General features: G+C 35.8%; 2 protein-coding genes across 3 annotated transcripts; both read right to left on the reverse strand.

Annotated features, from left to right (window-relative positions):
* Positions 1 to 3358: 3358 nt before the first annotated feature.
* LOC122278046 (DNA replication licensing factor MCM3) lies at positions 3359 to 9066 on the reverse strand. 2 transcript variants are annotated; one of them, XM_043088115.1, is made up of 17 exons: positions 8895 to 9066; positions 8675 to 8784; positions 7865 to 8073; positions 7566 to 7696; positions 7251 to 7489; positions 6925 to 7161; positions 6637 to 6791; positions 6342 to 6550; positions 6079 to 6244; positions 5807 to 6006; positions 5673 to 5732; positions 5498 to 5587; positions 4969 to 5177; positions 4366 to 4437; positions 4113 to 4254; positions 3929 to 4025; positions 3359 to 3540 (listed from the first exon to the last, which is right to left on the reverse strand). In XM_043088115.1, the coding sequence occupies exons 1-16, from the start codon at positions 8958 to 8960 to the stop codon at positions 3966 to 3968; spliced, it is 2355 nt and encodes a 784-aa protein (XP_042944049.1). In that variant the 5' UTR covers positions 8961 to 9066; the 3' UTR covers positions 3359 to 3540; positions 3929 to 3965. The 2 variants fall into 2 exon arrangements, with proteins under 2 accessions (XP_042944049.1, XP_042944048.1); XM_043088114.1 differs by having other exon boundaries at positions 3933 to 4025; positions 8895 to 9065.
* Positions 9067 to 10850: 1784 nt separating this feature from the next.
* On the reverse strand, positions 10851 to 18815 carry LOC122279472 (3-oxoacyl-[acyl-carrier-protein] synthase I, chloroplastic-like). The gene is made up of 7 exons (XM_043090153.1): positions 18264 to 18815; positions 14891 to 15322; positions 14038 to 14211; positions 12110 to 12223; positions 11888 to 11989; positions 11296 to 11362; positions 10851 to 11191 (listed from the first exon to the last, which is right to left on the reverse strand). Exons 1-7 carry the CDS (start codon positions 18699 to 18701, stop codon positions 11124 to 11126), a joined length of 1395 nt encoding a protein of 464 aa, XP_042946087.1. The 5' UTR covers positions 18702 to 18815; the 3' UTR covers positions 10851 to 11123.
* Positions 18816 to 20874: the final 2059 nt, after the last annotated feature.

Consider the following 20874-nt stretch of genomic DNA (forward strand, 5'->3'; position numbering starts at 1 on the left):
GTATACTAATCTGTGCATCAATATGATGTGATTGGTCAAAAAGTAGATTTTATTAATAACAATGTTGATTTAAATTTTAAGTATGAATAAATCAGTATTGATACACAGATTAGTGCACGACTGTATTTGTATATAGCAAAACTCTCCAACAAATGAGTGTCGAAGAGCCGGCCCTCATGCTGCCCAATAAAGAGGCAACAAGGGGTTGACCTACGTCCACCATTAGGGGTAGGTGTGGGATTCTCTTTCCTTTCATGTTAGTGTGGATGGGAAGATTAGGGTATACCTCTTCAACCCCAACCACCGGGACCTGGGTTCCAAGGGGTGGAACCGTGGAGGTAGGGATGGGCTGGCAAAAATTCTAACAACTCTGACTCTGGCCGATACCCGCTTCGACTCCGATTAATATAGTTAATAAATTTTATATTGTAATATAGAAGTCTGAGTAGCCTAATAGCTGGGGTATAAATTTTTAAACCCCAAATATGCATTCGAGCCCCCACGGCCACAATCCACAACCCAAGGATGAATTCTCTTTTTTCTTTTTCTTTTTTAAGACAGTCTTTAAATTGATGTTGTTTTTCTTTTCATATATGTCCATCCTTCTTTTCACTAACCATAACCCCTCATTTCGTTCTACTCAAACCTCAGTCTCTTCCTCTTCTTTCTTCTTCTTCTACCAATAGTCTGAGTCTCACTGTTTCCATCTTCATCTAGGACACCCTCAACTGCAGCTTTGTTTCAATAAAGCCTCTCAAGAGAAGAGATCAAGGGAAGTCCTTGATCAAGAGAAATGATTTTTTTTTTTTTTTAATTCATTTGAATGTTAGCTTCGTTTTCTCTCTTCCGCAAAGCTTTCTTTTTTATCTCGTATCTGCCCAGTCTAAATCTAATCTCTACAGCGAAGCTTTCTTTTAGATTCGTCCCTTGATGTTATTTGAATGCTGGTAAAGACTTTTCAATCTGTCTCTTGATCTCGTCTTTGATACGAAAAAATCTAAAAAAAATTTGATGTTGTTTATTTTCTGGTTTGTTTACTTTTTTCGTATGCTTTGTGTGGTTTGGATGCTGGGAAATTAGTAAGAAAATTAGAAATAAAAAGCCTAGCTCTAAGTTGGTCTCCAATGCTTGGACTCCGGCAAGTGGCAACTCCGGATTAAATATATTGAGAAATGACAGAGTTACAGCTCCATATAAAACAACTTGTTACAATTATGTAATAAAATAATATTATTTTAAATTTTATTTTATTTTTATTTTTTATTTGATAGATTTAATTTAATTAAAAATATTATCATATTTAAAGTTGTATATAAATTATGAATCGATAGTAAGTCATTACTGCAATTAATCTGTCCATTTCAATAATAGAAAATGAGAGAAAGAGAGGGAAAGTGTGGGACTTACCTAGAGGCTCAGGAGGGGCGGCTATGCGTGGCAGCGGCAACCATGGAGAAGCCGCAACGCGATGGAGAGGAGGAGAGGGGAGGTGAAAATGTTAGGATTTAAGATTGTGTTTTTGAATTTCAAAAGAGACTGAGCTAATGAGATGCGTGTATTTTAATAAGAAAAGTCTAATTACAAACATATTTGTGCATTAATATATACACTAATTTATTGTGATTGATCAAAAAATAGATTTTATTGAAAATAATGTTAATTTAAATTTTAAATATGAAAGAATCAATATTTATACACAAATTAATACACGACTTTACTTATGTGTAACAAAACTCATTTTAATATCAAAAGCTTCAAGTCTCATCTATCAGAAGGGCGGAAGACAGCAAATAAAAAATAAATCAAGCCACGTAGGCTTGGGCAGTTAAGAGGTAATAGTGGGCAGTTAATGTATCATTACATTTTTTATTTTTTTTTAAGAGTATTCAGCTCTCTATATAGACACAAGGATTCACAGTTTCCATTGTCAGTAGAGTTGAAAAGCTTGCTTAGGTTAGTTTTTAGCTCCTTGGTTTTGGACTTGAAAACTGCTACTTACTATCTCTACACCATATATTAATATGTAATTTAGCATTTTATTTAAATATACATATTTATATATAAATATGTATATTTAAATAAAATAATTACATATTTAGTGTGTAGTGTGGAAATAATTGATTATCCCAAAAAAAATGATATTTATCATATAATAAATCGCTACAACCACTATTTATCATATGATTAATCGCATATAATAAATAGCATTTTTCAAGTAGAATTTTTCTTGTTAGAATTGTTCCAGGGAAATAGGTTATATAGAATTTAATGAAATTAGGAATTGCAAATTTCCAAGTTTCCTGAATGTACTCTTGTATTTTGCAGTAATTGATTGTAGTTTGCAAAGTAAATCATTGCATACCTCATTTGGATAGTGAGATGAGATGATCTATTAATAATAATGAAATTATCTATGAATAGCAATTAAATGATTTGAGTTAATATGTTTTATGAGATTTTGAAAAATGAGAAAGAATAAATTGAAGAAAATTATTATAAAATTAAAATTTTATTTTTGTTTTAGAATTTGTAAAAGTTTATTTTTATTTTTTTATGTTTTGTTTAGAAGTCCAAGAAAGTTATAATGATTAGGTGGATAGAAAAGTTGAAATTAAAAGTACTGATAGTATTTAAATATTGAGATGAGATGTAATAAAACGAAAAGATTTTACTATCCAAACTAAGTCTAAATGAGTCAGTAAGATGAGTAAGAAAATGTGGGAAATGAGTTAAATGAGTTAAGTTTGGTGGCAATCGTCCTCCATAATACCTTATCATCTTTATTATTTTTTCTAAAATTGGAGTTGGCTTATTTCATCCATGAGAGAGGTTGTGGACTATACCAAAAAGTTTTTTAAAATGAGTTATTATGTACAAATAAAATCGTATACTAATCTATATATTAATATTGATTTATTCATATTTAAAATTTAAATTAACACTTCTTTTTAATAAAATCTATAAATTAGTATATATATTAAAGCGCAGTTATACTTTTACAGAAATAATTTGTAGAAGTGCACATTTGTTTGGAGTGGTTCCCCAATGCTGCTTGCGACTCAAAAGCTATTTATTACATTTTAGACTACAGTGACATGTAGACGTTTGAGGCATTCTAATAAGGAAAAACAGATTACTCCCAACACATTGTTCTTCGCAACGGCTAACCACGAGACTGGACCAATTATTCGCTTACAATGAGGCTTCTATTGAGACCGCATATATTTCTTTTTCTTTCGCAATGAAATTACCTTGACCGAAAAAAAAGTACATTAATTTCTAATATGGAAGAAAATAAAAACAAAAGAAAAAGAAAATAATGGATGATAAACAATACTTTCCACGAACAAGAGAAATCTGTGAAGAACAAGTTAAACTAAATTAAATTAATGCAATTTCACATTCGTTTTCCAGTCTCAAATTCAGCTGTAAGACATGACCTATGCCCGAGTAGATACACGAGTTCTAAAAACGAAACCCTTCCATGCCATGTTTCTCCTCCGGAGCTGTATACCATGCTTCTTCCCCATTCCAGCCTCCCTGGAATTTCACAAAAAGTACGCTATATGTTAAGATTAATCTACCAAATGATCACACTATGGCAACCATTCCCCGATTTCAGACAAAGGTAAACCAAAAGTAAAATGTAATAAATAAAAGGTGGGAATACTTTTCTCCCCATTCACATATAGATGTTTTTGCACTTTAATCCTGAAAATCAAATGGATATATTACACCTCCGATTACCAATGTAATATTTAATAGCGCCCTCCACTAGTTGGAGTGAAAAATGTGTTTATCACAAAAACATGAGAAATACAAACATGTTGAAACATGCATATGCTCGTGAAATGATTGAACTCAAAGAAGTTGAAACGGATACATGCCAGCAATCTAGACTTGATTTAGAAAAAATTTGACCAGATACCTGCCTGAGTTTTGCGATTGATGTTCTTATTACAAACTTATGATATCATATGCACCATTCCATCCGCTATCATCACTCTGTTATCATCTTGAAGTTTCTGAACAAAGTTTGAAGAAAACTTATTAGTTTTTAATTCTACCAGGTGTTCAAATAAAGAAAGCTGGCCATAGGCATAGGACGGTACCTCTAACAGGGCTATGATTTCTGTCCTGGAATAACGGACATCTGCTCCAGAGTTGATGACATTCTCTATATCTGCAATGGATATGAGATCCAAGCGGTTTGTCCTCATATGCTGACCAAATAAAGAATTAAATGCTTCTATCCTGCGAGTTGCAAGGGAAAGAAAGAACTCATGTTAAAAGAAACTAAACGAGAGCAAAACAGATAATTGGAAGACAAGTATACACTAACGGAGATGTTTGATAGATGCCAACCTTTCCCGAGAGACATCAGCCGCAGATTCCGCTGCAGGAGGGTCGTCCACTTCCATAGCATCAGTTGTAGGACTATGCGAAGCAACCAAAATGCGGAGGAGAAATCAATTAATGATCATGAAAAATTTGTCAAACTAATGAAAAAGATAAACTACTGATCATGTAAAGTCGGTCACTTCTAAAACGAAGGGAACCAAAGAAAGAATCACTATACATATATCTACGGAAAAAAAACAATTAAAAACTTTTTGGCTCACAAGTTTCATTTACATAAAATGGGCTTGGTTGTCACAAGTTTCAGATACACATATTGGCCACAAAGCACATTTCCATGTTTAAAACAGAGGGAAATACTATTGCAGAAACAAAATAAAAGAAATTAGTTTATAGATTGCATATAACGAGTTTATGCACCCAGAACTCCACAGGCTGTGATTATTTATACGTGCAAATGTATCTACAGACAAACCTTGTATGTAATTATAAATATGAAAAAAAAAGTATTTCAATAGAAGCCAAACATTTAAGTCTTTTCTGCGACCAATTTTGGAGAGAAATTTGCACGTACTGTATCTGCAAAGAAAATACAGCCTATTGACTCACCCTTCTTTATCAGAAGTGCCACTATCAGGTCTATCTTTTTTTCCAGGACGATGGTCTCTATCATTTCCGCCAGGATGATGGTCAGCCCTGCGTTTTCTTTCCAATTCTCTTTCCCTTTCTTGCTCACGCTCCTCCATTTCAGCCAATTCCTTGTGATATATTGCAAAATTTAAAACTTTCAGGGCAGCTTCAACATCAGACTTAGAAACCTGCCAGAAAACATCATTAATCCTGAACTATGACAAAAAAGCAGAAAAAAAATGAATGCTTAAAATTTACATCGTGTCCAGCAAACATCTGAAGCAAAATAAAAAGGGGATAAAGTAAGCCAAAAGTAAGACCAAAAGGTCGAATCAAATAAAACCTCTGTATATGCAGTTGCTTCAGATATAATTTGAGGAACATTAGAAGACTCATTTCAGTATCTTATCATATAAATGACGAGAGAGAGAGAGAGAGAGAGAGAGAGAGAGAGAGAGAGAGAGAGAGAGAGAGAGAGAGAGAGAGAGAGAGAGAGAGAGCCAGGTACCTTTCTGCTCAACTTCAACTTGGCATGAGCAGTTGAGAGGCGTATTATTGTTTCTAAGGTTCTTGCAGTCATTGGAAGTGTTCCTCCAGTCTACAGAAAGCATCATGCGTTTGTGAAGAGAAAAACCATTGCTTAATTGTTCAATATCTTTGCTGATGGATTATAATGTACTGACCTTTGTAGTTGAAGCAGAATTTCTTAGCTCTGCATATGCTGTTGCAATGTGTTCAGATGCCTGTAAAGAAAGGTGTTAGGAACGGTACTGGGGACATCAAGGTGGAAATAAAGGAATGAATGAAGCATCGTGACCTCATCAGTCAGCTCAGGCTGAATCCTATGCTTTGCATAATGAATGTACTTTTTAAGAAACTTGATCGTAAGGGTATCACGCTTTCGACCCCTTTCTGTTCTCTTCCCATGTAGCATTCGGTTGTATTTGACAAAAACGGAGTCAGTATCAGCTTCATCTTCTCTTCCATACCTCAAGCTCCCATCAATTGTCGCCTCACCTACAATTTAACTCATCAGTCTCATTCATAGAGGTCACTAGTCTTCTAAGCACGAGAGCCTTCTCAGCATACCTCCATCAATTGCTGAACGAAAACGGTGCATGCGCAAGACATGCTCTGTGATTTGACGATCAATATCAGGATCCATTTGATCCAGTACTATGAAGAGTAAATCAAAACGAGATAGCAAGGAGTCTGGGAGTCCGATATTCTTTGTTGGAGTCAATGAACGATCATACTGTGCAGCCATTCAGTACATTGCACAAAATCAAGTTATCAATGGCCTAACATTTGTGGGTAACTGCACCACAATTACTATCAAATTTACTACTTACAGTTCCATATATGGGATTTGCGGCAGCGACCACACTACATCGAGCATTCAGTGATGCATGAATACCAGCTTTGGCAATAGTTACAGTCTGCTGCTCCATGACTTCATGTATAGCAACACGATCTTGATCATTCATCTTGTCAAACTCGTCAATGCAGACAACGCCTCGATCAGCAAGAACCATTGCACCAGCTTCTAACCTTCTTTCTCCTGATCAAAACCACTGGTAAATTCCTAACCTGAATAAGAAAAAATACCATTGAATGCTTAATGCTAGAGCAAGTTAGACACTCTACCTGTTTCTTGATCTGAAGTAACTGCAGCAGTCAAGCCAACGCCAGAAGAACCCCGACCAGTGGTTGATATGGCCAAGGGAGCAATATTAATAATTGCTCTCAGAAGTTGAGACTTTGCGACAGAAGGATCACCAACCATCATCATGTTAATGTCACTAAAAGAAATGATTCGTCGGTTTAGTAGTACTCAATGCAATTCTTATTGCAGGGAGAATTCCAGAAGGGAAGGGAGCAATGTAAATTTGCATATGATTGCTATATAATATTAGGGAAAAAGATACAACTCACCCTCGTAAGTGAGTTCCATTCTTTAAGTTCTTTTCTACTCCACCAAGCATCAATAAAATCACTGCTTTCTTTATCCATGAATGCCCATATATAGAAGGGGCAAGTGAATTACCAAGTAGGTCAAATGCATCATCTCTCTCAGCTATTTTTTTAATATTTTTTAGATCTTCAGGACTATAAATTGGAGCATTTGCCTCCTTGTTGAGCAGATAAACATTGTTAGCAACCAGAACAGTCCTACACGACAAGACCATCAAATCACACTCAACTTGAAGAAACCATATTTTCAAAGAGCAAGGAAATAACGTTGAGGACACCCGAACTACCTGAATACTCCATTTACACTTCCCTTGCTTCTTCCAGGAAGAGCTTTATATATCCCTACAATACCCACACGATCTCCAGGCTTGCATGAATCAACCAGGTCATCCTCAACGATGACATCCACAGTCCTTGGAAGCTGACCAGGAGCAGAATTCTCAGGTACTTCTTGCATTGATAAGGTTTGATGATCTTTGTACTTGCACAGTCCATATTCAGTCACCAATAAATTGCCTTTGTCATCCTGAGGCAGAATTTTTTATTAGAAAGGTCATTCTCTGATACACACAAAATTACAAAAGCAAACGACTTGACATTACCCTTGTAGGATACACAGACCCTGTGGGCAAGCCCATATTAGATGCAATGTCTCGATATTCACGAGCGGTAAAGTTTCCTGTTGTGGGGCAGAAGTGAACACTTTTTACAACCTTTGGCCTCACAAGAGAACCTATACACGAGTAACATACCAAATTAGATTTATCCAAATCTAGAAAATTGTAAAAAAAATGGCGAGGGACCACCTGAATTGCTAATTCTAATGTCATAGACCATATGTGTTACAAGCGATTTGATCAAATATGCACGAAAATTTAGAATGGTTAAAAGAATACAGTACATTTGGTGACAATGCCCTCCACACAGACCAGAGAGCCAATGAATTCAGAAAGAAGTTCTCTCGGTGTGACACGGCGAGATACAAAAGGGCCTTCAAACCCCACAAGAACTTGCTCTGCTTCCTTCAAGTACTTCGGATCAATAGATTTGGCAGCATCAGTGACGGCATCGCAGAAGGATTGCATGTATTCACTCGGGTTCTTGAGAATCCTGAATATCAAAACAGGGAAACCATTTTTTCAATCAACAGGGAAATCAATTTGAAACGTAGGGATGGGGACGGAAAAAGAATATGAGCATCTGAGTTTTACACTTTTGGACCCAAGAAGAAAACAGTTCGCTCTCAGCTACACGAGACGAAAGTTGACTAAGAATTTATATATATGGTTTAGAAACTAACCGATAAAATTTATAGTTAACTTTTCGTATATGTTCTCTAAAACGAAAAGGAAAAAAGCTAATTCAAAGACCCAAAGCATGAGTTATCGCCGTGTTCACGGCGGAAGGTAACCGACATCGCCCAACATATGACTCAAATGAGTTTCCTTAGCAACCAAAACGCGATTAGTGCTCCATCTGTTTGCCAAAGCCTCAAAGCTCTTAACTCAAAACCCGTCAAACATCTAAAAGAGCCGATACATCAAAACTTGTCAACTCTTTTGTGTTTAAGGAAAAACAATTTCTTTTTTTTCCTCCCTAAGAAGTAGCAACCCAGATTTGGCGTAATCGAGGTTGAGCATCCCCCAATTACAGGAGCCGAACAAAAGGAATCGCGAGATATTTTGTGTACTGGACTATTTGTGAGCGTTACCTGATGCCCAAATCACGGAAGGAGTGGAGATCAGAGATGTTGACGATGAGACGGCGGCGCTTATGGTTTATCATGGCCTTGATCTCGTCCATGTATATCCCCTTCCCCACCTGATCGTCACCATCATCATGAAATTAGCGGACCAAAAAACAGAGTGAAAATCCCAAAAGCACAATACGAGAGAGAAGGAGGGAGGGAGAGGGGTTTTGGAGAGACGCACATCTTGATCCAAGAATTCCATGAACTCTCGCTTGTGAGCTGCCCTCAGTTCGTCGCTGATGTCCATTTCTCCGTCTTTTCTTTTTTCCTACAGCTCCCTGCTTCTGCTTCTGCTTCTGAGTGAGAGAGAGAGAGAGAGAGAGAGAGAGAGCAGTCGCGAAACAGACTAGAGATACCCTAAGAGGGTACTTTTGGCGGGAAACGAACGGTCGTTTCCTACATTTTGGCGCGAACCTTTCGATATTTTTTTAGGCCAACGAGTCTGGATGTGCGTCTGTGTCAGCCTGCGTACTCTCTCTTTTCCTCCGTAGATTTGATAGATAAATAACGGTGCTAATGCCATGTTTTTTTTTTTTTTTATAAGTAAATGTTCTTTTTTATTTTGTTATTCTTTTTTTTTTTTTTGGCTTATGGATTTTTTCCTTTTCGGAAATTATCCAAGATTCCAGTTTATTCCAAATTATTATTATTTATTTTGAAAACGAAAGTATTCTAAAAAACTACTCAATTACAATATTTTTCATTTTTCATATTTCATTTTTTAATCTATTTATTATATAATTATTACAAATTTTTCAAACTTTCAAATAAATTTTAAGAAATAATATAATTTTTTCAGATTTAAAAACAAAAAATATATTAAAAAACTATATTCAAATAATTTTTTAACTTTATAATATTTTTATTAAATTTTTTTCTCATTTTTTTAAATTTAATAAAATATTTTAATTCAAACTATTTAATTATTATTCATAAATATTCTGATATATTTTAAGCCCTTAATTATTAAAATCGTGTTGAACAATTTATTTGATCATTTTAGTAGTTATTTTTTAGTTTAAGTGACATTTCTAATCATTTAGTGGTTACATTAAAAAAAGAGTGGTGGTTTAAGTGGATTTATGTGGCTTTTCATTTCAACATGATATTGCTTATCGATTTAATTAAGGTAATTTTTTTTTTATTTTTTTTTGTTTATTTCGAATTGATCATCTTCATTTTTTTATTGATGTGACATAGATGGTATTTTAAATGCAACATATCAATAAGTTTGATTGGCGAGACAAACCTAATACAAAAAAGACGGTACTAGAGGCATCGCTGGTGTCTCCCGCAGGCAAAAAAGACCGTTAGGCAAAATTTTTTTTTTTTTTCAAATCATTTTTTTAATACTTTATAATAATATTAAACAGTTTTTTCTTAATCATTAAGAAAATAAAAATAAAAATAAAAAATAGACAGCGGTAGCCCGCAGCAAGAGCCACCAATGGTGGCCTTAGTGTTTTCCATACAAAAATGCTATGCTCTCCAACAAATGGATCCGATTAGATCTTAATTTATTTATTTATTTTTACTTAATGATTAAAAAAAGTATATTTTAGTGATATTGTGAATTTTTTTAAAAATTATTTAATAATATAAAAAATGGAATGAAAAAAATACGAAATAAATTTGCTATCTAGTTAAAAAAAAACTAGTATTTTTTAGTCTAAATGGATATAGAACCATTTACCTCCATCATCAGGTACGACTTTGATCTGATGGCAAAGGATCTGAGAGCATCCTCTAAGAATGCAAGAAATCCTTAATTGATAAACAACAATGAGTCACACACTCACACACACTTCTGACCACACGACTACATGCTCTAAGAATGTGTAAACCTATAATCACAGTTACTAGCAAGGCTTCCCGTTGCATAAAAGTTACCAAAATTCCAAGTTGTGTAGGTTACATGAGGGCACAGTTGAACCCCAGGTTTCCATGCCATTAAATACATTTAATGCAACTCTAATGGCACCACCGGCCTCTGCATCCAAAGAGGAACCACTAGGTTAGGCTTCAACCATTTAGAAACTTTGTGCCGCCTGGTTGTAAGCTGTATTTTCAGTCCATTTTGTGAAATTTTAGTTATCTACATTCCAATAAATGGGAGAGAGATTATAAGACTGATGCATAAGCAGAAGGTGGCAATTTTATTTTGTTTTATTTTTCTCTGCTGAATGCGCAATTTAAAACTGAATATGCCCTTGACACACCACTAGCCCAATAGAGGGAATTGTTCCAAAGTAAAGACGTCACAGATTACCTAAGCTAGAATCCAACACAAAATTATTAAGAAAAAAAATTACAATGGCTTGATAAGCATACAGTGAACTCACTAACAAACAGCCACAATCGAGAATAAGCCTGCCTCATCTCCTACAAGAAATCCAGAATGGCTGGATGATCAAGGTCTGAATGCTGAAAAGGCTACGACGGAGTTGTGTCCACCAAATCCAAATGAATTTGAAATGGCTGAAATCATGAGACACTAGTGAGTAATTAAATCTTCAATGCTAGGGCTTCCTGAGCAATAGGAAATGAAAATGCTATGGTGTTTAAAGGTTTGAGCATCTTACCAACATTCACTTCATGCTGCTGCTTTTTACTTGCAACAGTGTTGAACTCAACTGAAGGCTCTGGATTCTGCATCCATCAAAGAAAACACCTCACTCATCGTATTATGCATAATCCTAACCTTTAAAGATACCGATAGAACCAGTGTAGTGGCAAAATTTATAATTAAGCAATACTTTATTGGTCGTAAAAATAGACCAGAAGGAAGTATAATTTTCACAACCATAAGATTCAGCGTTACTTTCATTTCTTCAATGTTTTTTTTAAACAAATCTCAAACACTTGCAGTTTGTACCCTGGTTCCCAACAACAAAGACAATGATTTGTAATGTTACTTGTAAAAAAGTTTAAAAAAATAATAATAACACTGTTCAATTAGTTACATCTGCAGTGACTGCAACCTCCTGTTCCATTCAGCACTATACCACCACATTAACCACATATTCCATCTCAATAATTCATTCCCAATCAAATATCAAAGGCAAACATAAGAATCAAAACTGGCTGATGCCATGGAATGTGTTGAATCTGTGTTTCACAAATTAATTCTAATGACATTCTCCAAAGCAAGTGTCGATAGAAAGTAGGACATACAAATTGATTTATGCTAGGATGCAGCCATCCTGTTGTTATGGCTTTGACAGTTGCGATGGCTTCCAAACCCCCAGCAGCACCAAGGCAATGTCCAATCATTGACTGCAACAGAATGAACACAACAAAAGACCAAGATTCAGATAACGGAAAGGAAAATCAACAGATAACCAGCTTAAATTTGAAAAAAACGGAAATTAAAGCATGCACTTGGAGAAAGAATACCTTGGTGGCATTGATTTTGATCTCTGAAGTATTCTTGAAAACTTTTTTTATGGCATTTATCTCAGCTAGGTCACCCGCAAGAGTGGAAGTTGCATGTGCATTTATGTAGTTAACCTGAAAAATTGTAAAAAAAAAAAAAAAAAAAAAAAGGAACAAAAAATTAATTCTCCCTTTTTAGGGAGTCCATTATATATACCATTTATGTCATATCAGCAAATTAAATTCGTCAGATGGTTCAAAAGTACTTAGCATTATGTTAGTCCATTCCATCTCAATCATAGGCTGCTGATGAGTTATAAATGTCAATGACAAATATGCATAATGATTTTTACTTACTTTTTATACTTTCAAACAGAAAGCAACATGTCATAGAAGGGCTTTGTGATGTCATTTTCAAGTAGAAGTCACACATTACCAAATATGAGTGGATATGATGTGTTACTGTGCAGTAACAGCCCAACCTTTCGAACTCAAAAAATGGAAAGGGCGTTACAGCACTTAAAAATAACATCAAAACAACAAAACTTTATGGCCATCTTTTGGCTCAGCTAGAAAGATGTTTCGCACCATTATACTCTATCTAAGGCCATCATCATGCCACTTCACACCAACAGTAGTCCTTCCTGGCTTCCCTTCTCCTTGCAACACCCTTAATTTGATCCATATGAGTGCTTGGTAAAGCACTCATGAATTATTAGTTCTAATCACCAATGGACAAACTGTCTTTGACTTTTTCCCCAATGGTACTAATTAACTTCTTACAGATGGATGTTCAGAGCCCTCCTGTCTTGCCACCATCTATTTCCAATATATTTGTTTAGACAGGTTCACTACAGAGCATACAGTCTCTTAATAATGCCAATGAATTTCCACTTAAAATTATTACAACTACAATCAGAGTCTCCTCCAAAAGTGTTTGTACTTCATCCATCCTCTTTTAGACTATGGGCAACATCAGTGACAGTTCCTGATTCCAACAATTTGGGATCTTGTAAGTACTAGATCATTCTCCACCATTACCAAATATTTCAAATAAGCCGTATTCCCCATGAACCAAACTTGACGAGTTTAAACTTGAGATAACAAATTGTATAAATTTAGCAACTCCCATAAATTTTGTCCATTTGTAAATATATTAGCAGTTCTAGTTCTTGCTTATTTCTTAAAGATGGTAAGCTTAAGTCTGAATACATGGCAAAGAAAGGTTTACCCCATAATGGAAGACAGATGAAATAGAAGAAATTAGAGTAAATTAAAGGCAGTGGCCACTAGATATATAAAGAAAAGGGAGCACATATGCATGCACAAACAGAAGTAAACAAATCAGAAAAGAGGTTTGTGTGTGTGTGTGCGTGCGGGGGTGATGCCAGGCCGGGTGGTTGATCTTCTGGCATGCTGGAGAGGTATCACTGGGACACCACAGATTGCAACTGTTTGGAAAATGGCCCCTATTTGTATTCTTTGGCGTATTTGGAGTGAACGCAATGAGAGACTATTTGAGGATCATGAACGTTCCTTGGAAGAGTTTAGGAGTTTCTTTTGGAAGACTTTGTTTTTGTGGGCTATTGCGTTGGATTTAAATGGGCTTAGTTTTCATGATTTCCTTGTAACGGTTACTAGTTCCTAAAAAGGTGTATGCTTTTGTATACCTCTAGTGTACTTGGGCAATGCCTATCCTTTTATCAATGAAATATCATATTACTTATAAAAAAAATGTGTGTGTGTGTGTGTGTGTGTGTGTGTGAGAGAGAGAGAGAGAGAGAGAGAGAGAGAGAGAGAGAGAGCATATGGTGATGAAAAGAGTAATTATGGAAGTGAATTTTGAGACAAGAAAGATAGCACGAACAAATATCCTATGTTTTAATCAATAACTAAAAAGAAAAAGAGCACCATACAGCTGAAAGATTGATCTGGAAAAATAAGAATACCTCCTCAGGTGACACACCGGCATCTTCAAGGCTGCTCTCAATGCATGAGGACACACCAAGTCCATCTGCTCTTGGATCAGTCATATGATAAGCATCACAATTAACGGCACCTCCTAAATACTCAGCGATAATTGGTGCACCTCGTTTCATTGCATGTTCCAAGCTCTCCATTATCTGTCATGAAAATCTCGCTTTACACTTATAATCATCTAATTCATATAGAAAAATTACACATCACTACAACCATCATACAAAGCAAGATTATTAACATTTAATCAATTAAAATTAGAGGAAAAATATGCACGCAATTTCTGATGGGACACCAATGTTAATTGCAAGTAGGTCATCACCTACACTAATTACCCAGGAGAACCTGCGATAATTCTGCTCTGAAGCACCCACAATTATTGCACCTTCGTCTGTTAGATGGTTGGCATTCCCAACCCAATTGGATTCCCCCCATATGGACCAGTCTAAAAGCATACCAGAAAGCCATAGTTGTCAACTAGTCAATTTAATTTCTGTCTTTTGTTACATATGTTAGGGGTGGGGGGCATCCCAGTCCCAGCCATCTTCTTCCCATTCTCATTTTCTTCTCTTTCTTGTCCTTTTCTACTGCTCCTCCTCTTCTTCTTCTTCTCCTCCTCCTCCTCCTCCAGGTCTTTCGAGAAAGATCCATGTTTTCCATTTTGTTTTTTTATGTTCTAGACCTAGATCTGTATTTTCAAACTAGATCTACGTTTTGTGGTTTGAGTTTCATTTTGTTTACGTATGTCGGGCAGCAGGCCTAATGTATGTCAAGTACACTTACGCCCTTAATACACAACTAGCATAGAAAGAGATGCAGGCTTACCAATACTCCAGCTCCTTCACCCATGACAAATCCATCTCGACCTTTATCCCATGGTCTTGAAGCAGTTTTTGGATCATCGTTCCTCTGAGATAAGGCTCTGCATGCAACAAAACCACCCAGTCCAATGGGAATAATGGCGGCTTCAGTCCCACCTGCAATCATCAGGTCAGCCTCACCCTGACGGATATGATTTGCAGCTGCATAGAAGCAATAATTGGAGGTGGCACAAGCTGTCGAAATTGAGTAATTTGGGCCCATGAAGCCTATATCAATTGCAAGCAATGCAGACGCCATGTTGGTTATAGCATAGGGAATGAAGAAAGGGGTTATTTTCCTGTGACCTTTCTCTATTAAAGACTCAACACCATTAGAAAAGGCTGTAAGACCACCCATCCCTGTTCCCACAAGCACCCCAGCCCGCTCCTTATCAATCTGCAGCAAGTATCACCAATCAAAATGAGTCAAACATATGGCTGAAACTAAGAAGAAAATCAAGGCAAAGGAACACTGAGCTAATCTTGTAAAATGCATGAAGATTTAACCTTTTAAAGGCAAGGTTGAATGCTTGATAGAAATTTAAAATATATATATATATATATGAAATTGTCTCAGACTAATATTATAGACTAGAGAGATTCAGCTGAAATTAAGGATTAAACATTTGATGCACTTAAATATGTTATTTTACTAGCATAAGGAAAATTCATCTCATCATTTCGCAAATAGAGCAAAAGGAGCAACTGTTGTTTTTTTATATATAAGTAAAAAATTTATTAATATCAATAGAAGACTAGGTGAAGCCCAAGTTCATAGGGTCTATACAAGAGAAACCACCTAGCTAAGACGAAGAAATAGATACAAGTAAATCCTGAAAATTATTAAAATCTATAGCGACAAACTGTCATCTAGAGACATGACACAGCATCACAAGTGATTCTTATTGCCGGATATGCATACTCATTGTGTATATGTAATCTCATCAGTCAAAAAGCTGCACCACCATTATCCTAAATATGCAATCCCTTGAACCTGAGGCTAATTATATAAATAAATAAATATATGTATATATGTGCTTGGTTCACAATATCCAAACCTCCAAATTTTAGGGAGGGACAATGTTGTAGGCAGCATAACTTCCAACATCATTCCGAGGGGCACACAAAAAACATGAGACTTTTGAGAAAAGGGAAAAACAGGTAAGTTATTGATTGTCTTACATCGACAATCTAGAAATATTCAACCCAACTATATAGGATCAATTGATGTCACGTACAAAGTTACATTTGCAATCAGGTAAAAAATAAGTGGGAATTATTTATCCGATCTCAAGCTTTTTTCAAAAAAGGATCTCAAGCATGATAAATGCACATACATAAACGTTACATGCACATCAACAAGTTGGGCAAGCATTGCCAACCTATACTCTGAGCTGTTTTTTGTTACCCAAATTGTTTGTATGGAGTTAGAAGGGGAAAATTCTGGTGGGGACAACAATGGACTGAATGTAAGATGCATTGGATTAGATGGAAAAAATTGTGTTCTTCAAAGATCAGAGGAGGTATGGGTTTTAAGAACCTTGAGCTGTTTAACTTAGCTTTGCTTGCTAAACAAGGATGGCGGTTGATTCAAAACCCTCATTCATCACTTTATTGAGTTTTCAAAGCTAAGTATTTTCCTACCACATATTTTTTACAATCTAATGTAAATAGGAGGTCCACTTATGTATGGTGAATTATTTGTGCTGCTAAGCCTCATTTGTAGAATGGGTGCACTTGGCGGATAGGGAGGGGTGGCAAAGTCCGAATCCTTCATGATAAATGGGTCCCGATCTTTTAGTTACCTCAGACTCTAACCCCTAACTATGTTTTACAAGATGATTCTAAGGTGAATTTGCTTATGAATTTGGATCACAGTACTTGGAATGGGGATTGAATTAAAGCTTTTTTTCCTCCTACTGTTGCGAGTGCAATTATTCAGCTTCCTAGATTTTCAAGAGTATGATGATAAACTTGTGTAGAGTGGCACAAAGAATGGTGTATGTTCAGTAAAGTCAGGGTATCATTTAGCCTTGAATTTGTTTGATTCTACTGTTGGGGCTGAAAATTCTCACTCAAATGGATCTTCCATAGTTTGGCATCAGTTTTGGAATCTAAGACCTCCAACTCTTTTCAAATCATTTCATCTCATCTCATCTAATCATTACACTTTTTCCAAATTCTCATACAAAATAAAATAAACAATTCAATTTTTTCAAATTCCAAAACAAAAATAATATTAAAAAATATATATATTCTAACAATATTTTATTCAATTTTCAACTTTCATCTCAACTTTTCTCATCTCATCTACGGAAACAAACTAGGCCTTCCAAATAAGGTTAAAAACTTTGGATGGCGAGCTTGTATGGATAGTCTTTCTACCAAAATGAATATAATGAAAGGGATATTCTTTCAACTGCGGGTTGTCCTCATTGTCACTTAGCTGAGGAGGATTGCTACCATGTTTTTTGTAGCTGTCCGGATGTACGAAAGGTGTGGCCAGTTTTATCTTGTTTGGAGGCTGCTGTTTGTTATATAGATGGAGTTTGGGAATTAATGCAACTTGATGTAATTGTAGTTCCTATTTTTATTACTATTTCGTGGGGAGTTTGGAAGTTTAGGAACTTGAAATTATTTCAGAATTCTACTTGTGTACTGCAAGAGGTTGTTGATGATTGTTTAGCATATGTTGAGAGTTACATTACTGTTAAACAATCCCAGTTGGTTGTACAGAAAGAGTTTGTGCTCTCTTGGAAGCCTCCTACTCCAGGTATGGTAAAGCTCAATTTTGATGGTGCTTTGTTTCGATATTCTAACTTTACGGGTATTGGGGCTATTTTAAGGAATGAAAAAGGTAATGTTTTATTTGCTTTGAGTCGGAAGGAATTTGGGCTGTTTGAAGTGGATGATATAGAGGCTTTGGCTGCCTTAAGTGGTCTTCAAATGATATTGACTTTAGGTTTCTCAAGTTTATTTTGGGAAGGATTGTCAGTTACTGAGAATATTGGTTGACACGAGCCAAACTTTTCAAGACAAGGGAATCTGATTTCTGAAATTCAAAGTCACCTTTCTTAATTTGCAGCGTATGAAGTAGTTCATGTAGGTCGACAAGGAAATGAAGCAGCTTATTTAGTCGTAAGGCATGCTTGCTTTGTGAATGATACTTCATAAATGTCCAAATTTTATTCATTCACGGGTCATGCTTGATTCCAATTTGTAATTGTATGGTATTAACTTTGTTATTGGTTCTATTAATATGAATGCCAATGGTTCACTTAAAAAGAAAAAAGTAAAATAAAGCGTAGCATAAGAATCGGAGACAAGTAACAATGAACCTTAGAGAGCTTGTCGCCGCCGAGATCAGCATCCTCGAGCGCCTTCTTGCCAGCAACAATGCAGTACCTGATGCAATCGTCGAGGCGACGGTCATTCTTTCCATCTATGTAGCCCTCGGAGCAGAACCCACGGATCTGACCGGCGAACCGGGTGGGGAACTTGGAGGCATCGAACCGGTCTATGGGGCCGATCCCACTCTCGCCCTCGAGAAGCCTGTTGTAATACTCATCGACGTCGTTTCCGAACACGGAGACCAAGCCCGTCCCGGTGATCACTACCCGCTTCTTGGGGTCCTTCTCGCGTTTCGGCGCCGAGACTGTGGGCTGGGACGACGCTGCATTGATGGAGAGGCGGCGCCTGGTGAGGAGATGGGAGGAGTTCTTACGAATTGAGCCGAGAGGAGAGGGATGCAGGGTCGGGGATTGGAGTGCCTGCATGGTTGTCCGAGAGAGAAAAGGCTTGACGACGATAACGATGATGCAAATTTTTTTCCTTTTAGGAAGTGTGAGAGTTACGAGGGACCAGAGTAATGTCTCATGCGATGTTCCGTGTTCGTGAGATTGGTGCTGTGTCGCTTTTTAACGAGCTACCTTTTTTTTTTTTTTTTTTTTTTACTACGAGAATTTAAAATATTATTTTTGAGCTTTATTATTTTAAAATTTAAAAAAATTAAATTGAGATTTGAAAAAGTTGAATGATTTATTATATTTTGTGTGAAAATTTAAAAAAATTATAATGATAATATGAAAATTTTGAATTTAAAATGAGAATTCTCATTTACCAAACCTGTACTAATACTAATCTTTCATATACTAATACAAATGATACAATTATTAAGGCCTTATTTAGTTATACAGTTCAGATAAAATGAGATGAGATATTTAGTTAAAAGTTAAATAATATATTATTATGTTATAATTTTTTTATATTAAGCCTTATTCACTTTCATAAAACATCTCATCTCATCTTACTTAATCATTACAACTTTTTCAAATTTTCATACAAAACAAAGTAAACAATTCAACTTTTTTAAATTTCAATACAAAAATAACATTAAAACAATATATTCTAATAATATTTTATTTAACTTTTAACTTTAATATCAACTCATCTCATTTCATTTCATTTCTAAAACAAACGTAATTTTGTTTTGACGTTTAAAAAAAATTAAATTATTTATTATATTTTATGTAAAAATTTAAAAAAGTTATAATGATTATATAAAATGAGATAAGATAAGATAGTTTGGTTTGGTTAATTTTGTGTAACCAAACCAAACTAATCAAACTTTTTAAAATGATAAAGCTTCATCATTTACTATTACAATAATTAAGGATACTCTATATTTAAACGAGAAAAAATAAGCCAATTATATGAATGATCTAGATTGACACATAATTGACTGATTTATTAGTCATATCTAAAGACCTACACTCTATTACACTAAAACTTAATCATTAATACGACATCAAATTCAAATTAAATTCACAAGTAGTTCCTTATAAGACTCATAAAAGACCTGATTTTGTTTAGGAAAAAATGTAGAAACTTTATTTTGGTTCAACAGATTTAACACTTCTAGGTTACATAAATTTAGTTTCGTGTATTGCTAACAAGAAAATGTAGTTAGCATAGGGGTGGGTGATGGGCCCCGCACCATGTCTACTTGCCCTCCACCTGGGTGATAGGACGACCCTAACCGTCAGATGCAGGGTGCGGGCCTTTGCCATCTACTAAGCATAGACGTGAGGACAAGGCCAGGGCTAGGCTCGAGTCGCCCACATTGGGCCTTGTCAGTCTGCTTCATATATCATTAAAAAAATTATTTTATTTAATAAAATGACCTCGTTTTAGGAAAAACGTCCAAAATGGCCTCATTTTAAAATAGGGCTCTCAATAAAAATGAACCCTAGATTTTCCTTAGTCCTCTCTCTCTCTCTCTCTCTCTCTCTCTCTCTCTCTCTCTCTCTCTCTCTCTCTCTCTCTCTCTCTCTCTCTCTCTCTCTCTCTGGTTTTATGGTGTCGTTGTTGCCATTGTGGTCGCTCTCTTTGTCGACCCCTGCCAATATATCTTTCTCTCTGGTTGGTTTTTGTTAATTGGTTCAGTGGTCTTGTTCATTAAGCCATGGCCAAATCGACAATTGTTTTTGACATTTTGTATCGTTGGTGGTTAATTATGAATCTAGGTTGCTGATTAGTATTTTATGTCTAGTTGGGGAGGGGGGGACGGAGTAGGGGGCTAGTCCACCACCAGCATAGGGACGAGGTGCCCTGCCCACAGGGAGTGAGAGCAGAGTCCATGGGGCAAAACCGCCCTCCCCACCCCCTCCCATATACTAGGGGTGGGGTGCAAGATGGGGGTACCCCATCTAGTCCGCACCCCTAGTTAACAATGGGAATTATGGTGGATCCAAAACATCTAGGCTACCTTTTGACAACCCATATCCAATTGGACTGCTTAAAAGGTAAGTTTATTTGGAAAACATCTCATGGTGGGTGATGAAGTGATGAAACTACATAATTAAGTTACTTAAGTAAATGAATTGTTTAACCAAAAATGATTTAAGTACTCAATTATGTAGTAAATTATGATACTTGAGTAAATTGATA

This window comes from Carya illinoinensis, chromosome 10 (genome assembly GCF_018687715.1).
Source record: "Carya illinoinensis cultivar Pawnee chromosome 10, C.illinoinensisPawnee_v1, whole genome shotgun sequence".
Lineage (NCBI taxonomy): Eukaryota > Viridiplantae > Streptophyta > Magnoliopsida > Fagales > Juglandaceae > Carya > Carya illinoinensis.

Excerpts from the sequence above, each read along its gene's own strand:
- LOC122279472 (XM_043090153.1), bottom strand. The coding sequence starts at position 18,701 with ATGCAGGCACTCCAATCCCCGACCCTGCATCCCTCTCCTCTCGGCTCA. Across the intron at positions 15,323-18,263 it reads GCGGCGACAAGCTCTCTAAG|ATTGATAAGGAGCGGGCTGG; the intron begins GTTCATTGTTAC and ends TACTTGCTGCAG. Across the intron at positions 14,212-14,890 it reads GTGAAGGAGCTGGAGTATTG|ATAATGGAGAGCTTGGAACA; the intron begins GTAAGCCTGCAT and ends TTTTCATGACAG.
- LOC122278046 (XM_043088115.1), bottom strand. The coding sequence starts at position 8,960 with ATGGACATCAGCGACGAACTGAGGGCAGCTCACAAGCGAGAGTTCATG. Across the intron at positions 6,792-6,924 it reads AATGGAACTCACTTACGAGG|TGACATTAACATGATGATGG; the intron begins GTGAGTTGTATC and ends CATTTCTTTTAG. Across the intron at positions 5,588-5,672 it reads ATTCTGCTTCAACTACAAAG|ACTGGAGGAACACTTCCAAT; the intron begins GTCAGTACATTA and ends TGCTTTCTGTAG.